This window comes from Trifolium pratense, linkage group LG3 (genome assembly GCF_020283565.1).
Source record: "Trifolium pratense cultivar HEN17-A07 linkage group LG3, ARS_RC_1.1, whole genome shotgun sequence".
NCBI classification, from domain to species: Eukaryota; Viridiplantae; Streptophyta; class Magnoliopsida; order Fabales; family Fabaceae; genus Trifolium; species Trifolium pratense.
In genome coordinates this window covers 45,449,125-45,467,162 of record NC_060061.1, presented here as the reverse complement: position 1 = coordinate 45,467,162, position 18,038 = coordinate 45,449,125, and the positions used below count along the sequence as shown (strand labels likewise).

At 32.5% G+C, this 18,038-nt stretch overlaps 2 protein-coding genes across 9 annotated transcripts; one reads left to right on the top strand and one right to left on the bottom strand.

Annotated features, from left to right (window-relative positions):
* The first annotated feature begins 1,142 nt into the window (after positions 1-1,142).
* LOC123918952 (transcription initiation factor TFIID subunit 6-like) lies at positions 1,143-6,450 on the top strand. Its single transcript, XM_045971156.1, has 12 exons — positions 1,143-1,464; positions 1,565-1,651; positions 2,630-2,731; positions 2,834-2,942; positions 3,199-3,293; positions 3,386-3,523; positions 3,630-3,725; positions 3,999-4,123; positions 4,395-4,527; positions 4,802-4,927; positions 5,137-5,248; positions 5,964-6,450. The coding sequence occupies exons 1-12, from the start codon at positions 1,339-1,341 to the stop codon at positions 6,245-6,247; spliced, it is 1,533 nt and encodes a 510-aa protein (XP_045827112.1). The 5' UTR covers positions 1,143-1,338; the 3' UTR covers positions 6,248-6,450.
* A 1,629-nt stretch (positions 6,451-8,079) lies between these two features.
* Positions 8,080-16,154, bottom strand: LOC123918948 (putative disease resistance RPP13-like protein 1). 8 transcript variants are annotated; one of them, XM_045971147.1, is made up of 9 exons: positions 15,977-16,154; positions 15,766-15,822; positions 11,318-14,986; positions 10,563-10,794; positions 9,754-10,202; positions 9,204-9,355; positions 9,050-9,111; positions 8,630-8,779; positions 8,080-8,311 (listed from the first exon to the last, which is right to left on the bottom strand). In XM_045971147.1, the coding sequence occupies exon 3, from the start codon at positions 14,936-14,938 to the stop codon at positions 11,327-11,329; it is 3,612 nt and encodes a 1,203-aa protein (XP_045827103.1). In that variant the 5' UTR covers positions 14,939-14,986; positions 15,766-15,822; positions 15,977-16,154; the 3' UTR covers positions 8,080-8,311; positions 8,630-8,779; positions 9,050-9,111; positions 9,204-9,355; positions 9,754-10,202; positions 10,563-10,794; positions 11,318-11,326. The 8 variants fall into 8 exon arrangements, with proteins under 8 accessions (XP_045827103.1, XP_045827104.1, XP_045827099.1 ...); XM_045971148.1 differs by having other exon boundaries at positions 8,651-8,779; XM_045971143.1 differs by having other exon boundaries at positions 9,795-10,202.
* Positions 16,155-18,038: the final 1,884 nt, after the last annotated feature.

Here is an 18,038-nt window from a genome sequence, read left to right as displayed (position 1 = left end):
TTGTAATACTTTGAATTTTATAAATAAAAATATAAATAAGTAATTGTACAAAAAGAAAAAGTAATCAAATAACTTTAAATTTTAAATACAAATCATGAGAAAATAAACAAATTAAGTTTTTTATATGAATCATGATCAAATAAATAACTCAATTATACATGTTAGATAAGCTAAATAAATATATGATATATGTAAATAATAAAACTACCATTGCAAAAGAATTATATTTAAGTTGTTATTAAGTTTAAATTAATATTCTTATTTTGCAATTTTTTAATAATTATTTTAATTTAAAATATTGTAATTTTAGGAGAATTTTGATTTTTTAGATTATATAAATTACAAAATTACCCTTGTGAGAAAATCACATATATATTTAAAAATTAATTATTTTATTATTAATTTACTATCAAATTATTTTATTAATTTTCAATTTTTTATTTTAAAATATATTTTATAGAATAAATCAACGATTTTTTTTTCTTATCCTATCCTGCTGGTAACCCAGCTCAAATTCAGGATAAGGATTTTAACTAGAGAAACAGGATAGGATAAGCTTCAGGATTAACTTATCATATCCTGTTGTGTCACCAAACACTGGATTGAGACATGATATGATATAGTTATCCTATCATGTCTCTTATCCTGTGCACCAAACGGGCCCTTAATTGATATGCACTGACGGTGTAAAATAGTTTTACACCATCGTCCAATAAACAACCATTATTTTGCCATGTCATATTAAGAAAGTGGGGTGATGTGGCAGAAAACATGGTTGATATTGGTTGACAGTGTAAAATTATTTTACACCGTCGGTGCATATCAATTAAATTCTAAAAAAAATAAGATAAAAAACCAGTAATGTAATTTTGCCAAGATTAAATTATTTTTATTAAATGTTAATGTAAAATACGCAATCAGTACCACAATGAATTGATCTAAATGATAAGAGTTTTGATCTCCTTAAGCATATGCGGTGATAAAAAAAATCTAGCATTTTATAATTATTATTTTTTTGATTTGATTCTTTTTTAGAAATTTTTTAGATTTGATTTATAAATTTTTTATTACGTTTAAATTAAACTCGTACTGTATTGTCTGACACTGATAATAGATTGCAATGCAACTAACTAGATTACAAACATAAAACATCACAACACAAACACAACACAAGAAAACATAATTGACTTCACTTTTCCCTTCCTAACGTGGGAAAACCTAATACTCCATTCATTCTTACAACACTTGAATTCAATTCATTCATTACCAAATCCAAAACCCTAACTTTGATTCAACTTCTTAAAGATTCTTTCTTTATAAATAAATCAAAAATACAAGATGAGTGTGATTCCAAAAGAAACAATTGAAGTTATTGCACAAACCATTGGCATCACTAATTTATCTTCCGATGTTGCCCTTGCTCTTGCACCCGATCTTGAATATCGCATTCGTGAAATAATGCAGGTAAGTAAGTAACACCCCCTTTTCCCCAATTTTCAATTTTGATTCTTTAATTTTAATTTAATCCCTTTTTTGTGTGTTTGTTTTTGAATTTTATTTATAGGAATCGATTAAATGTATGCGTCATGGAATGAGAACTTTTCTTACTGCTGATGATGTTGATGCTGCACTTGCATTGAGAAATTTAGAGGTAACTTTGTTTTGCTTTGGCTTACTTTCCTTTAGGGTTTTAGATAGCGGTTACGGAACGGTTGTGGTTATGTTGCGGCTTAGATTGCAGTGGTGGGCATTTATTGCGGAGAATTGTCGCCTATACCGGCTTGATTGCATTACAGTTTGAGCAACATAAAAGGTCATAATGTCGCAGCTTAGATCGCGGTTGTAGGCCTTTATTTAAAACTCTGCTTTACTTTTCATGTGTTTGCTTCACTTTTTATTTGATAGGGTTGTTTTTCAAGTTGTCATCAATTTTCTGTTGTTTTTTTAGTTGAAAATCTTGTAGCTTTTTATCTTTCTTTTTTTTTTTTACAAGAAAATATTAGTAAGTTGGTGGTTATGTCAATTTTTAGGGTTCGAATTTCAAACCTTTTGCGTAATTCTTATTTGGTGTTTCTTAGCTCACCAACTTAGCTACATAGTTGGGATTTTTAAGCCCTGTCTATTTTGTGAAAACATTTTCTGTTCATTTTCAAAAATGTATTTCTTTTAACTGGCTAGTAGAAGATGTGGGACTGCCATTGAGATGGAGGATAGATGAAATACTAGTTAGAGTGGTGCATTTTTAGAAATAGTGAAAACAATCTTTTGGTATTTTCACTGTTTCCAAAAAGTGCACACAATTGTTTATTTCAAGAGTCTAGTATCTTCAAAAAGTGCACACAATTTTTAAGAGATGAAAATAGAGAAAGTTTTCACAAAGTAAACAGAGCCTTAGTTTATGTTTGAGCTAACTCCTGTTTTAGTTTCTGTTTGAGCTAAATCTTGTATTAGTTAGTATCTTTGATTTGATTGTGTTGTTTCTGTTTCCATTTATCTTATGTATTTGCCGATAAACATTGTATATGATAAAACATTATGACGTTTATCATACCTAGTGGAATAAGGCTTAGTTGTTGTTGATTTATTGTTTTTGGTTCATTTTTTTCTTATGCTTGTATTTATGTATCAGCCGATATATGGTTTTGCCTCTAATGATCCTCCGCGGTTCAAAAGAGCTCCTGGGCACAAGGATTTGTTCTACATTGATGACAAGGATGTGGATATTAAAGATGTAAGAGTTTTGTAGGTACTCCTAGACATTTTGTTCTAATTGAAATAGTTGAAGAATTGCTACTTGATATGATATCCTTACTATTTTTCTTGATTTGAATAGCTGGTGGAAGCTCCTTTACCAAAAGCACCCCTTGATACATCAATTACCAGTCATTGGTTGGCTATTGAAGGTGTGCAGCCTGCAATTCCTGAAAATGCTCCATTTGAAGGTAAATTTGTAGATTTAAGTGCTCCTTAGTATATTAGGTTTAACAAACCTCATTGCATAGCTCATATTATTTTTTGTTAATTTCTGCCTGTTAATCCTACCTGCTATAGTATTGATTATAACTAGCGTGGATTTTGTATTTTATCATCCATATGATTTCACTCCTTTTTATTGCATTCCAGTTAACAGGAGGTGTATGATTAGAAAGTTTGGTTTTCCAACAATTGACAATTTTGCTTGTGTTATGTTACTTGCAGCTTCCTCTGAGATAAGACAAATTGAATATAAGGATGATGCGCTTCCTGTTGATGTCAAATTACCAGTTAAACATATAATAACGACGGAGCTTCAGGTATAAACAATCATATGGGATGCATTATTTTGAAGTAGTTTCTTATTTACTGATCAACATTAATGAGCTTTGTTTTTGACTTTTTTCTACAGCTTTACTATGAAAAAATAATTGAGCTGATTTTGAATAAGCCTGGCTCCATTCCTTTTAGAAGAGCATTGGTTACCTTGGCAACTGACTCAGGACTCCATCCTTTAGTTCCTTATTTTACACGCTTTGTTGCTGATGAGGTATTGACAAGTTTATATCTGTTGCACTTTTTGGTTAAACTTCTTATATATGGTGTGAAATAGACTTTTAAGCACTCATTTTTATCTTTTTTCCCTGTCATATCAGGTGGCAAGGAATTTAAATAATTTAAATATTTTATCTGCCTTGATGCGCCTTGTGCGGAGCCTTTTGCGAAATCCTCACATACATATAGAACTTTATGTAAGTATGGTACTATTTTAATTGTTTTTGCATCTAAATTTCATCAACTTCAGATGATTATTGCCTTCTATGACAATGCTCATGAGGTTGTAGGGTTGAAGTTTATCATTGATCTGTTATTTTGTAACATAATGACTTCATCAAAATTTTGGATATATCTGAACTACTGAAGCAAAGACTTAAGGGCAGTTGTTGTTTATTGAAACCTGAGCTTTAATACATATGTCTTTTGAGTTTCAGTTGATATCTAATTTTTTTGTCGAATTCTACCAGTTACACCAATTGATGCCGCCTATCATTACTTGCATTGTTGCAAAAAGGATTGGAAACAGACTGTCTGATAATCACTGGGAGCTTAGGGACTTTAGTGCTAATCTTGTGGCTTTGATATGCAAAAGGTGCGGACCTTCTTTCTATAGATGATAAGATTATAAAATGTAGCAGTGCTCATTTAATTATAATTGAACTTGATAGTTCTCATCTCTTTTGACTTCATTAAATCGGAATTTAATGCATATTTGAGGTAATAGGTACAAAAAAGAGAAATGAGAAGGTCAACTTGTAATGCTGGGCAATATGGTTAACGTTAAAAGCTGGCTATTGAGGCTGTTGCTTATATGCATCATTTATATTTTTTTGAGTATTTACGTGCTTGTCTGAATTTTACAGATTTGGGCATATGTATCACAATCTTCAGCCGCGTGTGACAAAGACATTTCTTCATTCTTTCTTGGATCCTACAAAAGCTCTACCTCAACACTATGGTGCAATTAAAGGAATAACAGCTCTTGGATCAAGACTGGTATATATCTTCAATCCTATGTGTTTTAATATTAGCAGAGTGGACTGGTAGATAACATTTGTGGTTGTAAAATTGGTCTCATTGTTTTTATGATGCTATCCTTCCTTGATGTGGTGTTACTATCTCAAATCTATGCATCTGTTGTTAACACATGTTACTCTTTACAACCTTAACTTTTTTTTTCCTTTGGAGTTAATGGGTGACTTTTATGCTGTGATTTAGAACATCTAATTGTGTATGCCAATTAATTGATAATGCTCTTTCTTTTGAGTAGGTTCGCTTGCTTATACTTCCAAATCTCGAGCCATATATGCATCTTCTTGAGCCAGAAATGCAACTTGAGAAGCAAAAAAATGAAATAAAAAGGCAAGAAGCATGGCAAGTCTACGGAGCCTTGCTGGTGAGTTATAATTTTTGTAATTGAGTTTAATGTTGATACAATCCAAAAAGAAAATACTGTTATCCAATGATGTGTTGTCACATTCAATTTGATGTGTTCTTAATTCTCATTGAATGACGTGGCACCACACCTAGTTTTGATTATGCATGAATCTATTTGTTTTTTACTGAACATCTTTTACCTAATTACCGAAGTCATAAACCTTTCAGTGTGCAGTAGGCCAAAATATGCATGAAAAGGTCAAAAGATTCAGCAGTTTGCTTCCCCCTCCAACTCGTGCTACTTCAATTGGCAATGGAAAAGCCATGGTTGCAATGCCAGGTTTGACTTTATTTTGATGCATAACTATTGTTTTTCAGTCAATCCTTGTAAGTTAAAATGTTTTTGAAGCAATAAACCTTTTCTCTGGAATGGATAATTTTTGTTTAGTTAAGCTATATTTTAAATTTTAATATTAAAAGGAAATAAACACTAAAAGGGTTAAAAAGATATGGCGAATGGAAAACATTTTCGATAAAACAAATTAGTCGGTGATACTCTTTATTAGCACCCTTAACAGTAACCTTGAAGTATGTTGTTAATCTTCTGATAGTAATGCTATATCTTTAATCTCCAATTAATGAAGGTAAACATAAAGCATAAATAAATACCGTAAGAGTTTGCCTAATATCAAATAACATAGATAAATACTGTTAAAACAAACAATAATCAATATTTCATCTCCAAAGTAAAGCATAACTATTTATAAATAGAAAAATATTTGTTATAAAATAATATTGACCAAAATTTTACATTTTAAAACCAATATATATTACGTTTCAAAAAAAAAAAAAACCAATATATATTACAGTACAGAAGTAACTAGACCACATTTCAAAAATAATGACCAAAAATTTACATTATAAGGTCAAATAAATCTAGAATTGTAAACTACTAGTAAAATCGAGAGTTTACTAATCTTGTTAGAGTTTACATGTGAATTAACTCGTTTTTGTGATCGAGAATCATAAAGTTGACAACCTTGAAATTTGCACAGGTGTTACTGGGACTATGGTACCAATGAATTCCATGTCAGTTGACAACATGCAAGGGTCAACAAGTGGATATTCCCCCATGATGGGAGTTTCTAATTCAAACGCCGGCATGTCATCAACAATGGGTCGTCAACTATCCAAAGAATACAACACTTCCTCTTCCATTCTAGCTCAGGCTTGGAAGGATGACATAGATGCAGGACAATTGCTGCCACCAGTGTTTGAATTATTTGGCGAGAGTCTGTTATCATTTATACCAAAACCTGAATCATATGTATTTTTGTAAAACATAGGTGTACTATTTGTATTTGTTTTACATGTGAAAGTGCATGTAACTCAGCCACTGGTTCTGTGACTCGTGGCTGCATAAAATAGAAGATACTATAGAAATTAATCTGTCATTTATTCTCTTCTAACATTCATTAGTTGAAATTTGTCTTAAGAGATGATTTATTTAGTATAGATTCTAGTGTCTTTTGATTCTTGTAATGTAAATTCAAAATAGAGCTTTTCTACTTTCTTTGCTGTAAAAAAACAAACAAATCACTTGTTTTGTGCAAAGCAAAACAACTGAAAATCTTTTAATCCTTTTAATTTGTATTTCCTTTTAGCTATTTCAACTTGGCACTGGGGTTCGCGGAAATATTTTCTTATATCCTTAGGATTGACACAAGCTAATTGCACCTTTAATACTAATGCAACTTCTTTGTGTCAATTCCAACACATCATTTTGCTCTGCAAGATGTTTTAACTTGTCTAGCAAATCTTTGATCCTAGACTCAAATCGATTAGTCAAAGTTGAAACGAAGCTTTTCACCTTGACCTTTTGCTTTGCATTTGTAGCAGTCTCATCCAATAATTGATCTACTTCATATACCTCATGTTTTAGATGATCAAGCCATTTCTATTGTTTTTTCTCTGCATCATCCAACAATTGATTGATAGAATTTAGTGTGATTTCAAGTTTTTCAACCAACCCTTTATTGAAGAGGTCTTTGAAATCACTTGAGGAAAACCTCTCAAGATTGAGGATGGAGGGAGTATAAAACTACTATGCTTTTAAGGTGGAATTTTTTTTAAGGATAATATTCTACCAATTTAAAAGTGTGAAAATTAATTTTGATATTTTTATTGTTTTTGTTAAGAATTTTATAGAGAGATATATTATTTTAGTGTGTGAAACAAATAAAATGAGAATAAGATCTTCTAATTAGAGACAAAGATGAAGTCTAAATGGACACAAGTATTCTATTTCAGAAAATAAATACAATCAACACCAGTAACTAGAAATGAGTCAATAGTTATATTTCCTAATCTCAATTACATTTTAAAGAAAGCAACATTATAAGTTTCTATTAAACTACTAAACTTATATAGGAAACCAAAATTCTTCAAAAATATCAACAAACTAAGAAGTTTAAAATGGTCTATGAAAGCAAGGGCAATGCCTTCTCTAGTTCTCATTTTTCTATTTTATATACAATCTTTGAAAGCAAAACTCGACAACATGACCGCGTCTTGCAAAAATTTTGGCTTTGAATGTCCAAGATCAACTCTATATATTCCTTCAGTTCTTGATAGAGAGCTGTCTCAATGTTTTTAGGTGTTAATCCTCCGGTTTCCAGGGAAAGGTGGTTGTAGTAATTCAAAGTTTAGCATATTATTTGTAGACATTTTGCCCTATGCTATTAACTTAAATGTTATGAGTTTATTCGCAGATTCACCCTATACGTTTTTAACGATGTTGAATATATGATTTTATTTGATGTAGGAATGAATATTATTTTATTTTTGTCCAAAAAACTCCAACCATCAATGTGAAAACTCTTATTCTAGAGTCACATAATCCAACTCGCCTAAAACTTTTCTAGATCAATAAAAACAGTTTATCCCAATAAAACGAGAGAAACAAGAAAAAAGAAAACTAGAAAATCGCATAACAGATGACAATGCTCATATCATCTAAGATAGAAGTATAGAACAAGAGACAAAATCAAGAACTAAAAAGAAAGTTCGAAGGTTAACAGACATATTCCTTAGAAATTTATACAAACATATGTGACTTAATTTGTTGGCCTCATGATACGTGTTGAACTTGCAGATAATGAGCACACGATGTTTGATAACTAAGTTCAGCCAATATTGCTTACGTCTCTGACTGCAGAGCAGCTGCAGTTCCCTTACAATGCATGTGTATTTAAATACTACTGTCTAGATTACAACATTAACAATAGCTGAGATGTTTGCCCTCTTTGACTCATTTCTTGGTCTTTGCCCTCTTTGAAAATTGGAGTTATTTCATCTACTGAGATGTTCCTCCTATTCTTCTACCTCTTTTCTTTTCAGCAACCTGTATCCAGATTTTTAACAATTATTAAGTATGTATGTACCGGCATTTTCATTCAATATAGGAAAAAATCTTAAACCACATTGCCTAGTTCATCACACTAAAGTCATGATCTCATTGTTCCTTTGACTCTGACATATAGACAGAATTGTTATTTATAGAACTGTTAAGCATCATATATAAGATAGTAATGTACAATAAGTGTATATATAGTAAAGGAAAACTAAATCTTCAGAGTTTTTAAAAAGACAAATAAACAAATCTACAATTGTCTCTGAAATAAGGAATTTTAGCAAGATGAGATAATGAGAAATCACATACTCAAAAGAACGTGCAACAGACTTGATCAGTTTGAGAACTTAGGAAAGCAAGAGTTCAATTTCTTCTTTATTCATCATTCTTCGATAACTTGACGCAAAAATGACATAGTTCCATAAGCATCACCACATTATCCTTATGCCTCATCCAAACCTACAACATATGGTAGCAACATTTTGGTTCATAGGTTCCAAAATGAAACAATAACATGTCATTATATCCAAATACTTATGATTGAAACCTGGAGAAATATCAGCCATTGATTAAACAAATTTTCTTTCGAGTGATTATCTCTGCAAATGCATCCATGAATTGATAAAATTATAATAAAGATGCATTAAGTTTCCATACAAAGGTCCAGATGAATTTGTTAAAACTGTGCTGCAGTTTTCTAGTCTCTAAGAGAAAATGATTGAAACTTACCTAATCCACTCACTTAAATTCAATAAGCCCTCTAATTGAGTGTGCTAACTTATTTGTTGCCTCTGGAAGCATACAAAAACGCAGATGTTAGATTTGAGTATTCTCGAATTTGTTAAACGCAGATGGTAATGCTTTGCAAAGAATGGTCATTTACTTCAGTGAAGCACTTGGATACACGATAGTCAAATATTTGCCTGGTACGTACAAAGCCTTCAACTACTTCAAAACAAATCCTCATTCAAATATACTTCTACAAACCGTGTCCCTTTTGAAGGTCCATATAAGCACGCTTTGAAACTAATTCACCTATGAACAATGACAAATATGAATACACGTGAAATTTATTGTAAAGGATCTCAATAATTTAAACCTTTTTTATAAATACGTTGAATGAGTAAAAATTGAAAATGAAGAATGCCATGAAATGTTTTTTGATTAATTTTGTGTTAATGCAGCACTAAAATTAGAGACTGCAGAAGTTGTATGCAGGCAAAACTTATTATGTTCAACTATATCTTTGAGGCAGGCACCATTTATGTTTGTGGCTATGTAAAAATCACAACTTTAAATATTTAGGTGAAGAATGTTATTAAGTATCATTGTGGCATGATGCAAGGACAATAAGAAAATAGGTGAAGTTCATTATTCTATTTACACATATTTTTTATTTGATGTAATTGTTAAGAAATAAATTAATCATTCACCATTCAAATAAGGGACCTGCAAGGTTGCAACAGGATCTTACGCGAGCTTCATCGCAGTGGCAAGAGTATATCATGGTCACAGAAATGAGAGCGGTGTACGGAAATGAGTATGGTTTCAAGTCTCCTGTAAGAAAGATATCAGAAATGCATTTGCTAACATATATATCAAATACTTGGCCTTGTCAAGAAAATAATATTGGCCAATGTTTGATAGATTATAAAAAGATTAGTATGGTGCACTTGCTTGCATTAACATCTCAGTTTTTCTGCTCAATAAACTCAATCTCTTCATAAGCCAACAACCCTCCTCTGGAAAGCTCTGGATAATCGGACAGCTCCAGAGAATGAAGATTGGTGAACTAATTAAGCCTTCTTCTTGAACCTGCTTAGATTTCTTCTCTTGACGGCAATACTGAACAAAATATGGTGTTCTCCAGATTTCTTCAGTCCTAAAAAATTCATTGTCTTCAGAAAACATTCATAAAGTGTATCCCCTTTTTAAAGGTTCTCATAAACATGCTTCTAAACTAATTGACTTATGAATAAGAATGAATGTTCATGACAATTTATTGTATTAAAATACCTGAGAAAAAGGATCTCAACAATTAAAGCACGAATAAAATTTATAAAGAATGTCATGAAACTTTTTTAAACAATTCCTGTTAATACAGCACCAAATATAGAGATTATTGAAGTTCTATGCATTGGAAAACTCATGATGATGATCAATAGAGAGCTGTGACAGTGTGGAAAAACAGAAACTAAGACCTAGAAAACAAAAACACAATGGAGTATGCAAAAATCTTCACCTTCTCTTCTTGAGCCACCTAAGAATCACCGTAATAGTCTAGTCTTAGTTATGCCGCTGGTCTTTGATACATTGATAAACTGTGTAGAAGTGAAACCTGAGATTCAAACACCATGGAAACTCCCTTTCACCATGGTTTTTTTTCTCGAATTGGAAACTCCCTTCCCTTGTAATTTGTTGATGCAAGCTATCTGACTGCTTCATTTCTCAAGTCTCATGTTTACTAGGCAGACCTAAAAAGAAAAGGGGACACAACAAAGTGAGAAGAATAACAAAGAGGAATTGTAGTTTTTTGGAAAACAAAAACACTATTTTTGGAAAACCATTCATTTTGGCACAGATAGAAAAATTATTGATAAAATAGAATAACAAGGATATGCAAAACTGGAAATCAAATATAAATCAAGGTTGTTGTTGCGCTCTTAGGTTCATAAATTAAGCCAGCCAGTGCTTCATCCCTAACATATGCATCAAAGTATAAGTGAAAACAAAAGAATTCTATTTCAAAAAATAATTCAAGGTGCAAGGATGATTAGAAAACAAAAAAAAAATCCCTTTAAAATCATGTTACAATGAGGATTATACAATAATCTTGTTCACATGTTTTTGAACTGTTGAAAGTAATTTGTGCTTCGTGTCGGTGGAAGGAACAACAAGATTCTTCAGGTACACTTGCCACCATTCAACATCAATTACAGAGTCAAAATAAATTACTATTTATAATTAAGAGAATATAAACACATGTGTTGTACTTGCCTGCCTGCATTAAAATCTCACTCCACGGATGTGACGAATTGTGTGCCAACGCTCTCCTCCCTCCTTTTTGTACTTCTCCTTTATTAATGGACAATTGTTAATCCACAAACTATCAAGGGAGATGAGTAATTGACCCTCCTCTGGCAAGCTCTCAAGACTAGGGCAGTTTCTAATAATTAGAGATTTAAGAGAATTGAGGTGGAGAAAACCCTTGTAGTTCATTATTCTTAGCTTTGAACAATTATGCAAAGTAAGAAACACAAGAGTTGGTGGCAGAAGATTCTCCTCTGGGAAGGACTCCACATTTTCAAACTCATGATCACCAACTGTAAAACGTCTCAAATGATTGAGTTGGAACAAACCCCACTCCTCTCTCAAAGCAATCAGTTTAGGGCAATTGCGTATTACAAGCTCTGCCAAGTGGGAGGCCAAACCTCCCCAAGGTAACGATTCCAGCTGTTGGAAATCGGTCAACGCTAGCAAACGAAGATTGATGAACTGATGTAGTGAAAAAGGCAAGGAGGAGGAGTGCCATCCTGTTATTGAAAGTTTACGAAGAGAATTATAGCAACACAAATCTAAAGAGGGACGTTTTACAAAGCCTCTGAAATCAAACTCCAACTCTTCAAGAATGGTACATTTTACTAAATTTTGCTCCTCCGTGAACTCGGTATACCGATTTTGTAAAAGGACAAACTTTTTCAAGCAAGTCGACAATCCATTTACAAAAATCCGATCACATTTCTGTAGATCTAACTCTAAGATACTACCACCCTTGGGAATCGATGCCTCCATCATTTCGCAATTATAAATCGTCAATTTCTGTAAAGAAGGAAGGTGCTGAGGCAATGCCCGTTTCAATTTGGAACAATGTCTAATAGAAAGCGTTTTAAGAAAAGGAGATCCCTCAAGACACAAACATTCCTCCAACTTGTTGCATTCAGCTATGTACAAATTTTGTAAAGAAGGAAGGTGTTGAGGCAGGACCCTTTTCAATTCGGGGCAATTGTAAATAGAAATCACTTTAAGCAAAGGAAACCCTTCAAGCCATAACCATTCTTCCCAATTGTCCATATTCTCAAATTTCAAAACTTCAAGGGACATGAACGGAATACTTGTTGAATCATTGTCATAAATCTCTTCGCCAATGATCTTTATTCCATCACAATGTGAAATGTAAAGCTCCTTGAGAGAAGGAAGTTGACCAAGTGCCGGCAAATGAGAACATAATCTACAACTCTTAACTTTAAGAGATACTAAGTTGGGTAAATGACAACCCTTTAACCAATTCGGAAAAGAGTTGCCATTGTAGTATTCAACGGTGAGCCTTTTCAAGTTGCTGTTTGGTTGAAGAGCCTCAAAGACAGATACATTTCTTTCAACAATTGAGTCATTCATTTCTTCTCTTCTCTCATAGAAATTCATATGTAATTCTTCTAAATACTTCTTATCTTTCAAATTGGCCATTGCAGCATCTGCAGGATCAACGACATTAGCCAATCCTTCAATATGAAGTCTTCCATGAAGATGATTTAGTTTCTCCAACTCCTGAAGAACAGATCCGTTATGCTCTTCCACAATTAAGTAAGGCAAGGACTGAAGTTTGTTCAACTTTCCTATATTTTTTGGCATCTTTTTTATATAAGAGCGATCACTATGATCAAAAGGGAGTTCAAGATGACATAAATTGATGAGTTTGGAGAAATTTGATGGGAGATCAGTCATCATTTCACACCCTTCCAACAAGAGTGTTTGCAAATTATACAACATACAAATGGTATCAGGTAAGCTTTTAATCTTTGTGTGAGAAAGGTCTAGATAACGCAAAAGTTTTAAATTGCCTATCTCATCAACTAGCTCTGAGAGACGACAATAACTAAATGATAACATCCGCAAACATGTTAGTCTTGAAAACAGATCAAGTTGCACATTTTTGCTTATCAACGTATCTGACGTAGCTGTGCAACATATTACTATCAGACTACGTAATCCCTTACGCTCACAAATTGACTCTAGTAATTTATCACCACAATTTAATTGAAGATACAACCAAATGTGACGTGTTCTTTCAGGGATACCTTTCACCCTAGAACCCTCTATTTGCATACCAAATTCTCCTGACACTGATTTTGCTAAATCATTGACAAGATCATGCATCACAAAGTAGGAAGACGATTTTTGGAAAAATGAAATTGACTCAAGATCACCGAAAATTTCATTACCAAACTCTTCTTCACTTTTTCCTGCGCCGCAACACTTCAACAAACCTTCTGCCATCCAAAACCTGATTAGCCCACCTTTGCAATAGCCATACCCTCTGGGAAATATAGAACAATAAGCAAAACAACGCTTATGGTTGGAAGGGAGATTATGATAACTCAATCTCAGCACTGGGTTAATGTTTTTGACCCCGTCTGGTAATCTCCACATATCAGTCTCCAATATCTTAGTCCATTCATGTTCAGAGAAATTTTTTCTCAACAGTTGTCCCAGTGTTTTTACAGCTAAAGGCAACCCTCCACACTTGTTCACTATTTTCTTTCCAATTGATTCAAATTTTGGATATTCGCAGACATTCCTACCTTGAAATGCATGTGTCACAAATAAACTCCAACAATAGCTTTTGTCCAATTGTTGTAAATCAAATAACTTTGAATTCAGGACCTCCGCTACCTCCTTTTCACGTGTTGTCACAATAATCTTACTTCCAGAAGATCCATGGTTAAACGGAAGTAGTAACTTCTCCCAACATTCAGCATTCCCGTTCCAGATATCGTCTAAAACAAGCAAGTATTTCTTGCCTGTTAGTTTGTCATGCAGTTGTTGTTGAAGTAGATTCAAGTCTTCGCCATCTGCTGAAAACTCAAATGACGTGAGAATTGCTTTGGTGAATCCAACATCATCAAAAGATTCTGAAACATAGACCCATGCTTTAAGTTCAAAGTGACCCTTCATCGTATTGTCGTTGTACACAAGCTTAGCAAGAGTGGTTTTTCCCATCCCTCCTAAACCAACTATGCTGATTATTGGAACTTGGTTGCCCCTGTCATTGCCTTCAAATAAAAATTTGATAAGTTCTTCCTTCTGAACACCTCTGCCATATATGGTTGACTCATCCACAAGAGCTGTAGTTGACAATCTAGTTGCTGGTTTCCAGCTGACTAAGCCTTCTTTACTAGCACAAGGACCATCTTCCAATCCCAAATCTTTCTTTTGATCTGCGAGTAACTGTAGATTCTCCAGTAGTTCATTGATCCTAGATTCAAATGGATTTGGAGTTAAAGATGGAAAGAAGCTCAATACAATAGTGGTAACAGGTTCAGATTCCGCTTTCATCTCATTCACCATTGCATCAGTATCAATCTCATCCAAAATTTGGTCTGCTTCATAAACAACATGTTTAAGTTCATCAAGCCACTTCTTCACATGTGTGCTTTGATACTGTTTTATCTCTGCTTCTTCCAAGACATGGTTGATAGAATTGAGTTTAATATCAAGTTCTTTCACCAGCTTATCAAGTTTATTACTACCAAAGTAGTCTCTGATATCAACCGAAGCCAACCTCTCAAAAATCATTTGAAAGGAAGAAGAAAGTAATGCCTCAACAACCAACTCTGCCATGATATTGAATCTCAAGCACAGTCTCTCCAAGATGGAAATGTGTTCTTTCTGTCAAGTAACATTAAATTAAATGAAACAAGAAGAATTATAAACTTAATAGTAACATCTACAAAATATCATTGTTCCTATATATCTAAAATTGTAAATCATGTGACTTTTATCTTTCTCCATAACTCTATTCTATTAATTATAAAAATAATCACTAAATTATGGGTAGGTTATAATAACAAGAAAATATATTTTGAATAGCCAACGTTTTTTTTGTTGAAATAAAAAGAAAAGGCTATTATTGCAAAATTCAGGCCTGAAAATTCATCTCATTTTAAAAAATTCTAAAGTTCTGTAAATAAACTTTTTATAGTATTCTAAACAGGCATCATGAAAAAAAAATTATTCGAAAATTTAAAAGTTTAATAGGACAATATAAAGTGCTTCCTCCGGCCTTATTTATAAGCAAAAGTCAACAAATTTTTTTGGCCTTAAATATAAATTCAACTATATTAAATGTTATTGTTACTAAAATACCCCTCATTAATTGTCTACTTTTTAAGATGATTGCATATTCCCAACGTAAATTTAATATATTGTAAAGGATAGTTTAGTAAATATAACAACTTTCTTTTGACTAAAACAACTTTCTTAATAAGTGTGAAATAAGTGTGAAATGAGAGAATTTGGCTTATAAATACGGCCGGAGGGAGTAACTCATTTTCGAAAGTAACTCTCATTTTTGTACAACTTTATCTCTTGTTTAGAGACAAATAGCTTAACATACATAATTTGAAAGATTAATTTTTGTTAACAAAGAAAGAGTGGAGCTAGATTACCTGAAAGTGTGAAAACAATCAAGCTGAGATCTTTGTCAGAAGAATACAACCTAAGATCTGCAAAGGAAAGAGAGAGATTGAGAGAGCATAAAAAATTAGAAAACGATTTATAGGTAATATAAAATGTCAAATATGAAATTTGAGTACTACCAAAACGGAAGCTATGATGAGTAAAATGTGTTTACTACTAATATTTAGAGAGAAAAATTACTTGAATTAATTGTTTGGAAACAAACAAAGAAACAAACTGAAGCTGTAGAGAGATCTCCAAAAAGAAAGATGAGTGAACTAAGAAGTAAGAAGTAGTAAATGAATTGTACGCGTCTTTCAACAAACCACGGTCCTTCCCATCACTTGCGTAAATTGAGTGAGTAACTTTTGCAGTAAAACTAGTCATCCAAACAGACATAAATGCATCTGGTTCGCTTCGGTTGGTTTTAAAAAGTCATATAAACCAAACTATTAGGGTTGTTTGGTTTGTGCGGTTTTTTGCGATATAAAAATATGATAATATTATCAACTTGCATATATAATATAGTTCTGGATCGTGTGAAATGATATGTTTTGACATCCTACTGTTTTATGGACTCAATTTGGGTTGAGTTTGCTAATTTGGACTATGTAATAAGTTAATTGTTCGAGTTTCTCATGTATATCGGGAAGCAAATAAGGTTGTGGATGCCTAAGCTTCATTGGGATATGAGATGAAAGTAGGGATGACAATTTGACCCATACCTAGAGGGTACCCGCAAAAATTACCCACAGCAGGTAGGGTAAAAACTTGCATTTTGGGTACGAGCACGGGTATGGGTAATTACCCGCAAAAATGAACGGGTACGGGTACCTTAGTACCCACCCTGCCTCATACCCACATAATATATATTTATTTATTTATTTTATTTATATTATTATATAATAATATATGTAAATCAATTTTAAATAATACAACTCTATTAAACTATTACATATTTTTAATAAAAATATTTATTTATAACATAATACAAAAATAATGTGAATATTTAACATAAATATGAACTTTAAGATAAGGTTAGTAATAATTTTGTTTATAATTTTCATGAGTCAATAATAAAATTCTTTGAAATTTTTTTAATTCTATTAAAATTATATGATATTTTATAATTAATCAATTTATTTTTAGTAAAAATGCGGGTAACGGGTACGGGTATGGGTACCTAGGTACCCATAGGGTATGGGGACGGGGGGAAAAATTGTTACCCACGCGGGTATAGGGATGGGTACGGGTATTTTTCCAATCCGCGGGTATGGGGATGGGTACTATAGTACCCTACCCATACCCTACCCATTGTCATCCATAGATGCAAGGTTTATCTTACTTTGATGCGCCTTCAACTAGTTTAGAGGAAAGTTTCTACTCCTCGTGTTATATTTATGTACTTTTGTTTTTCTTGGGCTTTGCCACTCTCTTTATGCAATTCATAGCCTTAAGAGACACAACATTACTATTCATGATATTTTGAGCTCTTTGCAAAAAATTTACAACCTTTGGTGTAAGGAAGCCAAAAGTATCAAACGCAAAACATGTTTAGCCACTTTGCTTGAACCAACTTTGAACCAACGTTGAGAGATATTTGTCCCATAGTAAAAGCATCAACCCTTAATCCCACAAGTGGCGAAACCCTAGTCAAATCTACACATATACGTCTTCCGCTTATCCACTCATACACCACAACATATGTCAGTCTAAGAGTCGATCTTCCCTTATGTGGATCTTTCAAAAAGTTCACAAGCGCCGCTTTTTGTACATATATTCCGACATGCATAAAAATATCAAAAAGAACATTCTTAACAAAGTTGTGCATGTAGTTGAAGTATGAAGTCTACAATTCAGTGTGTGCTCCCCAAAATCATGAGGCGATATATATATATATATATATATATATATATATATAAGGTTTAATAATAAACATATGAGACAAACTTGAAACCTAAAATAAACACAAGAGACCAACTTGAAATCTAAAATTTGATGGAAGGGCTAATTAATGCAACAGAAGAAAAGATAAAGAACCAACATAAAACTTTTAAAAGATAATGGACCAACTTAAAACATAAAATAAAAATAAGAGACAAAAAATGTAATTAAACCAAAAATAAATGGATGAAAAAAAAATAAGGGTATGCTAGGCATTTGTTAAACATACTAAAATAGGAGATTAAAAGATATAGTTAATGTTAAAAAGATGACTTATTATGTTTTTAATGTGTTAAATGTACAAATTTCAAGATAAAAC